Consider the following 13,106-nt stretch of genomic DNA (forward strand, 5'->3'; position numbering starts at 1 on the left):
GTTTTCTGTTTGGGTTAACTCTGACCTGCTTTCTAACATACAGACCCCACCTTGCAAGTGGAAGCATTTCTCTGTATGTTTATTAAAAGTCTCTTCCTTCTAGCTCAAAGCCACATTATCAATCAACATGACATGTGTGTGCAGAGATAGTTCTGTTTATCTGAGCATTCAGCCCAGAGAGGTCATAGAGTGCACTTTTAACTAACTCCACTTTGACTCTCTGTTTTTCTCAAATGTCTTTAGTCAACTTGCTTCTTTCACAGCATTTTGCATACTGTAGCTCTGAGCTGTTTATTTCCCATGCTTTAATTTCTGCTGTGGAGCTGCAATTACAGCAGCCTGCTGGTTAAGCTTTTACAAACTGTGGGAGAGTGAATGGCATTTATTGTGATAGGCGGGATATCATGCTGCTTTAGTTACTCTGGCACATGCAAAGCTTTTGAGTCTGATGAAGGGTGTTCTGACAATGACAGTGGGTGAGGTAGGGATACAATCTCACACAGAAATAAAAAAAAAAAGCTGGTGGATTTTATGGTCTTGTTCTTTTGCGTCACCAACTCAGTTTTTTCTTCTTTTTTTAAGGGGTAATACTGCTTTATTTACCAACAACATAAATTATTGTTCTTGCTTGCTCACTGAAACACGAAGAAAGGTTTGAATTACTGATTTAGTAGCACTCTTATCATATAACAAAATCTTAAATCTTATGTCTTATCTTAAATGTTATGTTTTAACCGAGTTTAACAAATGATTTAAATTAGCACCTCAGTTACCAACCAATCGTTTTTTCATCCAAGGCGTCCAATTTGTTAACAGCCTGGTAGATAGAGGGAACTCAAATCTCAAAATGGACACAGACAGGTTGAAGTTTTGGGGGGGGGGGGGGGGGGGGGGGGGGTTGCATGTTTTGTAGGGAGGGTTCATGACTGTAAAAACTGCTGTTGACTCATGAGCATATGTTGGGAGGACAGAGTTAAACAGGAGTTGTTGCTATTGATTATCCTGCTGGCCCATTTCCTGTTGGCTGAGTGGGGGAGGTGAGACCCTTCCTCCATCCCATAATGTAATAGACTGGTTTTTTTTTTCACAGGCTCATAAATTTCCTCTTTGTTCCCTTCTGCATCTCTATTTTTTTAAATCTCACTTGCTCATAGCTACCTAAAATATATGTTTTCTTGTTATTTTTAAAATAATGAGTCATTTCAAATAGAGTTTGGACCATTTCATAATCTCTAATTCACAACCTAAAGCAAAATTCAAGCATGATTTCTCTTGTAGAATATGGACCACATTGGGATGAGACATGGTTTAGAAAATTATTATACAATATTTGATCTATTGCTGTGAAGTTATTATCAATATATGGGTTTATGTTAATTATGCTAGAGAGAAGTCTTTCAGATCCAGAGATGTTAGTTAAGAGAAGTTAAGGGGAAGGATTCAGAAAAGGTGAAGTTTTTAAAAACGTTCCCAAAAAATGTGGAAAACTGAAGCAAAAAATGCAAATCACAATATACTGTTCAGCCTGTTTTCTGTGGGCTGCAAAAGAATAAGTCATTTTTTTCTACATTTGTCATAACTAGACTGGAATCCAATTTCAAAAACAAAAAATGTTAATATCTTGTTTTCTTTTGATGAACCTAATATCTTTTAACGTCTTATTGTCAGCTGGATGCGTTGTTACACCCTACTACACTACCAGCTTGCCTTTACATTTTTCAACTTATTGAGCATGTGGGGTGCCACTAGTCACCCCACAGTTGCCAATTTAGCAACTTTTCAGACAAAATCATCCAAAATCAGAATTGCCAAATCAAAACCTTTTTAAAAAAACGGCGATCGGCCAGAACCTGCAATCGGTGATCCCCTAGTTGTAACCTGATCAAATCTCACTGTAACCTAGAATCAGTGGGTCCAGTTTCAGTGATCTTTTTATTTCCTCATAGGATCACATGTTATTAACTTAGAGCTTAACACAATTGAAAATAAAATAGGAACATAAATTGATGGCAACACTTGCTTGAAGCTGGGGCCTTAATGAGATTTTTAAGTGGTCTCTCTAAATCACCGCAATACTTGAGCGTGTGTGAAATCTTAACTGGCAGGCTTAATTTTGCATCCAGCTGAGAGTATGCAGATTTTAGACAGAACGCTGTGTTCTAGCAGGGAGTGAGCAGGGTCCTTGTGGGATAGGGTGGAGAGGGATTGTGTAAGTGTAAAGGGAGTAAAGAGTGTATACAATGGACAAATATTCAGTGGGAGGTGACCAGTATGAGTAAAGAAAGAAGTATTTTTCATATATCTTACAGGAATTTTAATTCCTGTGGTTTGCAGTGGAAGCACCTCAATAGGTGATGGACTGAAGAAGTTATGGTTTGAAGGGAGGTAATGAAACTATGTGAAAGTGCAGTATTTTTAATGAATATAAAATAATGTCCATAGTTAAGCTAAAGGATTTGAGGGTACTTGCAGCATTTTTTCATTATTGTTTAGGTTTAAACTGAGCAGGGAAATGTCCGAGGTGTTCCAGACTCAGTCGGTGTTTTTTGCCCATCTGCCCTAGTCATGTGTTTCCTGTTTGTTTCCCAGTCAGATCTGGTTTTGTTTAAACCTTCTGTTGCACTGTGACCGCGTTTTCTTTTTTTTTCAATTCCTCTTGTTTTTAAGCAAAGGTCTAACATCACATTATGGTTCGCTTGGGATTTTTTTGTTTGTTTTTAGTAAAATCTTGAGGCAGACACTTGAGACAGAGTAATACGTCTGCTTCCTGTCATTAAAAGGAAGCCCCAAAAAAGGCTAAAATGCACTTTTTTTGTTTTCAACAGCAGCTACAATTTCTCCTTCACACTTCAACTGTTATGTTAATTTCAAGGCTGCATCCTACACGTTCACTATTCAGATTCTGTTCTCCAAAAACAGAATCAGCTGAGGTTTCTATTCACTGCCTCTGCAGGTAGTTTAAGAAAGGTTTGGAAACCCGATTTTTAGTATATTTGTACACCAGCGTGTGTCCAACCTGACCTTGCTGTGTTCTCGACTTTCAGCCGTGTGTTTGCATTAGCCTTGTTGCAAGAGTTCTGTTTTTTACTCTGCACTGACCTTTTATAAGGGTTGGCGAAGTAAAACCTTGTTGATTACTAATATTTAAAATTAAGTCTATCAATGCTAATTAGATTGAAAACATACTAGTTGACAATTAAGAGTCTAAGAAAAGCAGCCAAGAAACTATCTTTATATGTTTCACACAGTCCATGTGAGCAGATATTTAAACTGAGTGGACCTCGAGTCATGTGTTTTCTCTGTGTTGGGAAATGCTGAGGGGTGTGGTGTTGGGAAGAAATGCATGCAGGAGACACAGACAGGAATGTAATGATCGAAGCACAGAGACATACTGTGATATGATTTCAGAGTTTCCTCAAGGCTGGCAGTCAAACCTCACATTGCTGCAGCTAAACACTCAAGTTAAAGTTCAAAATGCAAGACCTTGTAAGGTGTGAACAACTATGTCCTATTGTTTATTTACTAAAAATAAACATATGACAGGAAAAGAAAGAGTATTATGACACTCCACACTCCTCATTGTGTTGATAGCTTGTTTAAACAGAGTTGTACTGGCTAGTATGACTGCTTCCTATTTCCCGTGCAGTGATCTCGCTCTCACCAGTTGCCTGTTCTCAATATGGTATCTCTGATAAGCTCCTAGCCTGCAACCTGCACCTATCATAACGGGGATCTATTTTCCTTCTTTCTATTCTTTTCCTCACAGCAGCAGTTGTGAGACCACCAAGGTCACACTGTCATACTTTCATTGCCTCTTTAAGATGCATCTCTTTTAACCAAGATCAAACAGCATATTGTTCTTGCAATGATCTGCACTAAATAGCTACAGTGAAATCTAGAGTTTACTGTCTTTTTTATATAGCCTAATAAAAAAAAAGCTATATTTAATTGACTTGGTTAAAGCCTAATTGAGTCAAATTATTCTTTAAAGCTTGGAAAGAAGGGATTCACCATTTCATTATTTCAGTAAAGTTTATTTAGCAAAGTTTACTATTTGTCATGTAGATTTCTAGTTAGGAACATCTAAAACCAGACTACACATGATATCCTCTCCGATGTTCCCACTTGTTTGATGTGCTTTCTAACGTGGTCCATTAAGTTCATTCATTTTGGTTGTTAATTTGCCCACATTTTATTGCCATAAATACGGTAGCTCAAGCTTGCACTTCACTAACAACTGCAAATATTCTGCACAGGGAAATGATCGACTGTAAATATTTGCTAGCAAACAGCCGGAAGTCGAGTTCTAAAGTAGAATTGGATGGAAAATATGCCGGTAATTTAGCATCTTAAAAAAGCAAACATTCCTTTAGTTATGTAAGGAAGCCTTACAGCATTTTATTGTGATAGCATAGTTTTGCATTGACATTTGTAGAAAAATCAACCGTTAATATGAGACAGTAGTTTTTATCCTCCTTTCCAATAATCATCGCTGTTCATATGCTCTGAGAAACATGTAGATCAGTAGAATCTGATGCTTTATGACATACTGAGATGGTGCATAAGCTTAAAATTGTATCACAATATTTTGTAGTATATATTACAATAAAAAATTATTAATATTTACAACCTGTTTTTAGTGTTTTATTTAGGCAGCTGTATTGCTATGATTACACATTAATGCAAATACCGCTCCTAGAAAATATACATGTTTTGAAATGGGCTCCTTGAAGACAGCAGTGACTTAAAGAGGGACACTTATCTTTAAACTGCACGCAGTTAATTATTAATTAATTATGTTCTTAAATTTATTACTTTATTGATACTCAAATGTAACAAGCAGTGGCGAAAATAGTAAACATGACTAGGGGTGCACCTATTGCAGTTTTCTGATCAATCATTACTCTTTAGAAAGCCTGACCTCCTAATTCCAGTTTTGACTAATACAGATTTCTTTGTCTGGAAAGTTGCTGAATGTAGTGAGTAAGGTCTGTCAGGAGATAAGGTCTCATAACGTGTAGATCTTAACTATCTCCTTTGCTTAGGTAGATAAGATCGGTTTCACATGTAAGTGTCAACTGATTGCCGATCTCCCAAAATGAAGGAAATCTGGGCCGATTTAACGGGCCCAGATTTAATACTCTTTTTGGAGTATTAAAATTCCATTAAATGGAATTTATTGTCAATTTTTTGATAATAAATAATATGCTAAATGCTAACCCCTAGTGTACAACTTTACTCAGCCCTTTGGGGATTTTTCCTTATAGGTTTTAGAGTTTGCCCTGGTGAAAGCTGCGAGTTGCTAGCTTAGTCGCTTTAGTTCTGCAATCTCAGCTGCATTCTCCAAAAGCACCCAGGACCCATGTTGATGACTGGATTTGTGTAACAAGAAATTTATTTTCTCTTAGCTTGAGAAATATAAAATGTGATCCTTCCATTTCTCTGCCATGGATGAATGTATTTTTCATAACTTTGGCTTGTTGGAGTCATTTAATTAAAGAAGTTGACCCGTAAATACTAAATGCTTGTGCAAGAAATGGTTAACTGCTTTTTAAAGTGCTCAGAATGTGACTGGTCAGTCCGGCAGACTTAATTTTCCCCAAATCCACCCACTTGCTTTTAATATCTTTTGTCCTAATCCATAAACCAGATGTTGGCAGAGCAGGACACCATCTGGTCCCAAACGGTTATCATATCTTCCTACAGTGGTGGCATCCTAATGTGTGTGCTTAGAAGTTCAGAAAAGGCTTAGATAAAGCTCTCATGTGAATCTAGATGAAATAATTGTTTTTAACATATCAGCAGCAGCTGCAACCCTTTGTCAAAGGTAGTTGAGGACCAGTCTGGATGCCTGTCTGCAGTTTTGTTTCAAAGTCTTGTCGTCACACCATCTGCTGCAGGTTGGAGTGGCGTATTACTTCCAGTATTTGCATATGGTCAAAGAGCAGCCATTGTTTGACTTGTTAAGGAGGTAACCACATTTTAAGGAAGTTTGGTTGATTGTATGAAGTCACATGATTCGTTCTTGTTCTCATATGTCTGTGTTTCATTTGCTGTTTTGGTTTGAACGCTTGGGAAGAAGTCGAGTTACATGACAGAATGTGAGTATATTACTTGTTGAATTTTATGAAGTGCTATACATTTTCTCTGTGTCCATTTTCAGATAGGTGGAGCATCCTAGCTAGATGGTGCTTTCTGTCAAAATGATCTAATGTCATGTCTGCTTATCAGTGGGTTTGTTTAGAAAAGCAGAGAGAGAGTGACCTCCCTGTTACTGACAGTTGCAAAGTGCTGCTATGGGTGCCATACAGTTGATGCTGACAGTGTGAGTTCTCCACCTGGAACGCTGAGTGGTGTATTCTCTCTCTGCCTTTGGGAGAGTGCTTGTGTGGCTTTGGCTGAACAACATAAATGTAAAGATATACACAGAAAAGGTTTTTGTGACATATGTGAGGCATTATAATATCCTTGAGTGTTTTTTGTTCATTAAAAAGTGTATATAAAATATTTTTTAAATATCTCAAAAACATTCAGCGCGAACCGATAAATTGGCCTTGATTTCCTTCATTTTAGGTGATCAGTGATCGGTCGAAATTTGCATGTGAAACCGATTCTACCCACCTATTTTTTCCACAGTCTTACAGTGTCTACCACCTCAATGGTCTGAAAATGACTGGAAGCACTACGTCGTGCAGTTGTTCTACTACCATATCACTTTTTCTGTGCAAGCAGAATAATTATAAATGTGTGATTCTTTGGCTATTGGTTTGTTAAATAGTTTTTATTCACTCCTTGAATACATATTTTGGGTTAATAAACAAAGTTAGAATGGAAAAAGTGGAATTCTGAAAAATAACAATAGGAAAAAGTGAAATTTGGGAGTCAATAAGACAGATAAGTATGCAGTTAGATGGCTACATTTGAATCTTCAGAGCAGATGAACTATGAAGAAAGATTTTGTGACATCTCAGTGGGAAGTATTATCTGAGTTCGTACTGCCTCAAAACATTCATTTGTGACACTGTCAATTTGAACACCACATTTATTTTATAAGTCAAGCTGATTATATTGCAGGTTCCACATACTAAACATATTTTACCAGTAAAGCTTATCCTGAGCTTTGTGATAGGTTTTTATCTCATATTTGCTAAGTTTGCCTACATCCAAGGCAAATATAAATATAGATGGACGCTCCAGTTCTCTAACTGATGCTTAGCACAAGTCTAGCTTTACGGCCGAACAGGAAAATAAATTCCATACCATACTGGTTGCAGCAGGTGGTTGGCGGATCACACCGTGGTGTGTACATAGCTAGCATATGTGTTTCTAGGTACGGAAAAGGTGCCAAAGATCTGTTGTTCACATGGACACAAAAGCAGTAAAAGCCTGGTGTAAAGTGAGAGTTCATCTATTAAACTGACTGAAGATGAATACAGAAACTAAATATTGGAGTGTCTTTATCAGCCTGTTGCTTTATGATGTAAAGCACTTTGAACCGCCTTGTTACTGAAATGTGATTTAAACAAATGAACTTGATTGATTATTTTATTATTAAATTGAATATAATTTCAGATTTTTGTGTAATTTTTGTCCAGGTTGATGTAAAAATGAGCTGTTTTTGTTACAGGTTAATTTTCTAAGGTACAAAAAAGTAAATGTGAGAGGTGCATAGACATGAAAATTTGGATCAATAACACAGCTGTTATGCCAGGAATTACCAATATGTCATTTTATTAAGCTTTTTTATTTGAATACCCGATTAATTGTCAGAATAATTGCTACAAAAATAATTGTTTACGACAGTCCTAATCAAAACATTTTTCTTATTTGTGCAAAAAAATAAATATAACATTTAATACATTTAAATGTAATAAATGTATTAATTATATATTTCCTGTTGTAGATGGGAGATTATATGCTCAGAAACTCATTGATCATGTTTGTTAGGTATTATTAAAAGCTCTCTGAACTCTACTCTACTTCCTAGAGGCATTGACTCTTACTAATGCTCTTTTTACTTCCTGGTCATGATCTCATGGTTGATGTTTACAGATGGCAGCCAGGATTCAGATGTAAGAGGCGCTAAGTAACATTGATCTCACCAGCCTTGACTGGCCTGTCTCCTCTTGCCCCTTCTTATTGTTTTGTTTCATTGTTTGTTTTTTTTTTATACTTCATCTCACTTTAGGGAATTCATCTTAAAACCCACATATCTCCTCATTTAAAGAAGCGTTTTAAAGAAAGACATTATAAACCTGCGTTGTGCAGTCTGTTAAGCAGAGTTAATTTAGGAAAATTTAATTTTTTTTCTCCTTGACATATTTTAGTTCCTAATGATAGAAAAGAAAGACTGCACTCATTCCCACCGACTGTAAACAATACAGTCTAATTCCTATTTTTTTTCAATGTGGAGATCTAAATTTACAGAATGAATTGTTTGCTTGTTACCAGTAGAAGGTGCTATAAGTCCTCTTGCTTCTCTTTTCATCCTGCCTAAGGTCTGTGTTGCATACTGGGAAATGTTGTACACTTCACAAGTTTAAATAAACTTGATGCTTAATAGGTGCAAAACATCCAGCGGTATACAACCAATTTCATACCCGACATGAATAAACCAGAACTCTAAATGGAGCAGGGGCAACCTGAACAGTAGCTGCCGGGTTCAGGGAACAAAACAAATCAAGTCAGTTCATTTGTGCAGAAAGTCCTTGGATTCTAAGACACAAATGTGGATTAAAAATGCTTAATGTGTAAGATTTGCTACCTTGTGTAGTCTGCATCACTCTGCAGCACAACCAATCTCTTCAAACATCTGAAATTTAAACAGGAAGTGACCCATTTTTAATTTTAGATTTTACTCTAGCGTTTAATTTACTTTCATTTACATTCTACATTTGAATAAACTCTATAAACACCCTTAATCCACCCATTTGTTACTCAATAAGATTGCAAACTCAACAGATTATTGGATTTTTCAGAATAAGAGTTGACTTGCAAAGTGTAGCATGGTAAAAAATATTTTAAATAAATTTTATAAATAACTGAGAAAAACCTTTTTCTGATAGTTTTTGGTAAAACTGATTTTGAATTTTAATTTAGATTTGGATGATCTTTAGTGAAGCTTGGTGTTACTAAATCCTCCTTCCTGTTGATTTGATAGCTCTGCTTTAAGCTGTGCTTCCACACATCTGTCGGTCTAATGATGGTGGCAACAGATGTTCACTTTGGTCACATGGACTCATGAAGCCTGGCAAAGCTGTTGCTGGTGATGTTCGGATTGAACTGATATTCTCAGAGATGTCATTTGCTAGTATCTACCAAAACTGTGTAGATGACTCGGGGTGATGAGTTGACGTTCGTCTCCTTGGTCACCAGTGCATCTCACACTGGCAAAGGGCATTCTTATGATGGGCATGTCATCAGAAGACAGGAAGAGGAAGTGAATCTCCCCTCTGTGCTGGCTTTAACGCCATATCCTCCTCAGGCCTCGACATTGCCTCTTGTTTTATAAAAAGTTCAGGATAAGCCTAATCTGGTTAAGTGATTAGTGCCCACTTCACCTGCTCTCTGCCAAACAGATTAAATGGCAACTAAAAAGAACAACAGTGGGGTGCTAGGTTGACCGAGGTAATGACTGGGGCAAGACTTTGTCTGCCGTTGTCATTTATGTTTATGTGGAAGTGTTTTGCGATAAGGAAATGTAATATCAGATCTGCATACTTGTTAGAAATTAAATGTTTCAAGTTCACTGAGTATTAAATAAATCATATGAATGACCTTGTGGATCTGATGAATGCTGGTTTTACTGTTGGTTGCAGGTAAAGCTGTATAGGTTGTTTCCCCTGCAGCAAGCTGCTGGACTAATTGTTTCACCCTGTGACATCTAGGAGGTCTATACTACACTTTTCTGCTTCTTTTGCGTTCTCTGCTCCTCCCCTTTCGGTGTGCGTTAACTCTCGCTCGCACAGCTGTGACAATGATCAGAAGCTCAGGGAGCTTGTGGGGAAGGACTGTGTGTGCTCTCACGCGCATGCCTGTCCCTGCAGGTCTGTCGGTGGGAGGGTGAGGGTGCTTTGTGATGCATGGCTGATGTCGCTGACTTTGTCGTCACAGCCACTTTATACGCACACACGCACACACACGCCCACACAAACATGGACACAGACTGTCACAGAAATAGCTTATCCTCACATTATCACACAGTGCAGCCAGCTTTCCTGACTTGTGCATGTCAGTAGAAGTATCTTTATACTTTGGACCACCGTTACTGGAGTTCCCCAAGGACCACTGCTAGGACCCTCTCCCCTCCATCCCCCTTTTTTAGCCAGGCTCCTCAGAATGGAGCACAGGGGCAGCTCTCGTCGGAAAGGTACGTTTTCCCCATTTCATGTAGGCTTTGAGTTGCCCTTTGCTAGTACATCAACATTTTAGCTAATAAATTCTAAAAAAGAGGGATATATGCATTCTGTTCACTTTGAGAATAATTTCATAATTAAGAAAAAGTAGGATTAGTGTCCAAGAATAATTTCCAACTTCCTGTAATTTACCTGAACTGTATCTAGTCTGCTGTCATGTCTGATTAGTCTCTTCGACATCAGTTCCTCCAGTAAAGACAGAGTAGTTTTAAAATTAACTGTAGTACCCCGAATAAAATTATAATAAACCAATAAAAGAACAGAGAATGAGATGGCTGGGCTGTTATTTATTTGGACTTGACATTAATTTATGATGTGTGAAAGACTGACTGTTGCTCCATCTGGCCCACCAAATTTCACTTTAAAGTTGTTAGCAAAGCTTTCCAACCAGTTAATTTTTTTAAGGCAAAATCAGTTTTTGCATTTTTGCTTCTTCTTTGTTCTTTTTCTATTTTTTTATGTGTTTATTTATTTAATCACTTGTTGTGACAGTAAAATAAATTTTGGCCAGGAGAGAAACATTCTCTGTTCTTCACCTTTTGCATCAGCTCTTGGAGTTCTTGGTACAATAAACTGGGATCTAACGTTGCCAGTGTTAGGCAGCTTACTGCGTTGTCACAGTCTGTGGCTTAGCGGTTATAAATAGAGCGCGTGGTCATTTATTACCACAAGAAAGGCTGAGCCTAACTATTAGCACATCCCTAATATACCTGCTCTGGTACATTTGGACCAGCTGCTAAGCTAAGTGCTGATGAAGTCTGAGAGCAACACCATTTCTTGGAAACGACGACAAAACAAGGAACAAATGAAAAAAGCTCATCATCATTTTGTTACGAGTAGCCTTTAAGATGCAGTTAAAGAGGAAAGTTTCTTGACTTTGTACTGATGGGAAATCTTTTATGGATTGTAATTAATTGGAACCGTCAGAATAAAATAGTCTTGTGTTGCAAAAGAGCTACACATGAAATACTGTCAAATAGAATTAATTTCAGAAATTATTTGTTTATCAAGATCCTGTAAATATTATTAGGCAGTGGGTTCAGCCTCCTAAATTGAAGTCACTTGCCACTTTGGCACAAGAACATCTTTCAATATCCTTTATGCTGTCTGACAATGTTATTGTAAATTCTGGAATATTATATATATGTAATTGAGATGCACCAAATAATCAACCAAAGAACAGAATCAACCAATTTTTCTTTGACTGGAACACTTTTTTTTTTTTTGCACAGTCATTGCTACTCATGCACTGCAGGCTTTTTAGACCAAAAGCACATTTTGAGTAGAGTTTTATAGCGCAGGAAGTATCTGCCCAACACCTGCAGAAGTAGAGCATGTACACAAGCACACACACAAACACACACACCCTATCTTAGCTACTTAAATCCACCTGCATTTATTTGATAGCAGGCACCAGATTTTTTTAAAAATATATAGAAAAGTGCATCCTGTTGGTTTATGTGTTTAAATAGTTTTTGTAGAACTTGATGATTACCAGTCTGAGAAAATCAAGGGAAAATATCTCTTTTATCTTGTCTGGCCCATCTCTCACTTTAAACTTTGCATGTGTTTGGATGTGAAAGAAGAGAGCACAATAGCAAGGAAGGTGACCTTAAACAGCAGGATGTCCTCACATTCCCTCTAAATCAGCTGTTTTGCTATTAGTAAGTTCTCAAATGTCGATCTTCCAAGCTTTATATAGAGCATTTATTGAAAGTCAAATATTACACTTGGTACAATACAAACACAGAATTACTGTTAGTCAAGAAAATCTCCATGTGAAGGATTCAAAATGAAACCTCACAGACAGCTGGAATGATGCAGACAAAGCACAGCATCTGTTTAATAGACAAATGTTTTATCATGGCTGCTACTGTATAGAAAACTAGACCAAGTCTCTCAGGACTGTTTGCTGCTGCATACACATCAGTCAATGTTTACATCTCCACCTTTATTACTCCAGATCATGTGGAAGACCATCTAACAGGCATGCTGCGTCTACGCTAGCCTCCTTATCTTTTGGTCTCACATGTCCTTTTGGAAAAGCACATAATCTGCTGCAACAGTCGCCGCATTAATTGCAGCATTTGCCATCAACAGTGGCAGCTGGCACTTTCGCCTTGTTTGGGACACTGATGTGCAAGTGCAACTTAAGGTCACTGTGGGATTTATTGACATGGATGGGACTCGTGGACCACTTGAAATTGTTTTTAGCTTAAAAGGGCATAGCACCACAGCTTTGTGTGTGCAGGAGTTTTTTTTCTTCTTGATGACATCAGGAATGCAGATGATGATTTGTAGAAAAGTAAAGGCATAATCCTAGATTGACTTCTTCCAGATGCTATTCGTGCTACAAGACATTTTGACATTAACTGCATAAATGTTTGAGAAACCAGAAATCTGGGAAGTTTTCAGAAAGATTCAGCTTCCAAAAAAATGATTGTTCAAACAGCATGACCTTCAATTTTCTTCCATATCTGTAAAGACATCCCATCCTAAACATGAGGAGATGCTGTGGTAAGCTCTTGTATTTGTACTCCTTCGTATGATGAGGCGTAGCACTCTGATCACTTATTGATGATGTAACCACTATGTAGGCGGGTTTTAAAAACAGGAGCATCACCTGTACTGATTTGGAAACAGCAGAGCCTGTTTTAGCACACTGCCTTGTCTCAGAGGAGATTTAGCCAC

The 13,106-nt window shown here is 37.5% G+C and overlaps 1 protein-coding gene across 6 annotated transcripts in view; it reads left to right on the plus strand.

The window, feature by feature from the left end:
- Positions 1 to 13,106, plus strand: part of slc12a7b (solute carrier family 12 member 7b) — a 60,980-nt gene that overhangs the window by 12,433 nt on the left and 35,441 nt on the right. Inside the window, exon 1 of one of the 6 annotated variants that reach the window (XM_032551747.1) lies at positions 10,219 to 10,369. The exons of the other annotated variants lie outside the window; for them this stretch is intronic. Within the exon in view, the coding sequence (XP_032407638.1) occupies positions 10,339 to 10,369 (31 nt within the window). The 5' untranslated portion in view covers positions 10,219 to 10,338. Of the gene's footprint in view, positions 1 to 10,218; positions 10,370 to 13,106 lie in introns of those variants that run through there. 6 annotated transcript variants of the gene reach the window in all.

This window comes from Xiphophorus hellerii, chromosome 21 (assembly GCF_003331165.1).
Source record: "Xiphophorus hellerii strain 12219 chromosome 21, Xiphophorus_hellerii-4.1, whole genome shotgun sequence".
Classification (NCBI taxonomy): Eukaryota; Metazoa; Chordata; class Actinopteri; order Cyprinodontiformes; family Poeciliidae; genus Xiphophorus; species Xiphophorus hellerii.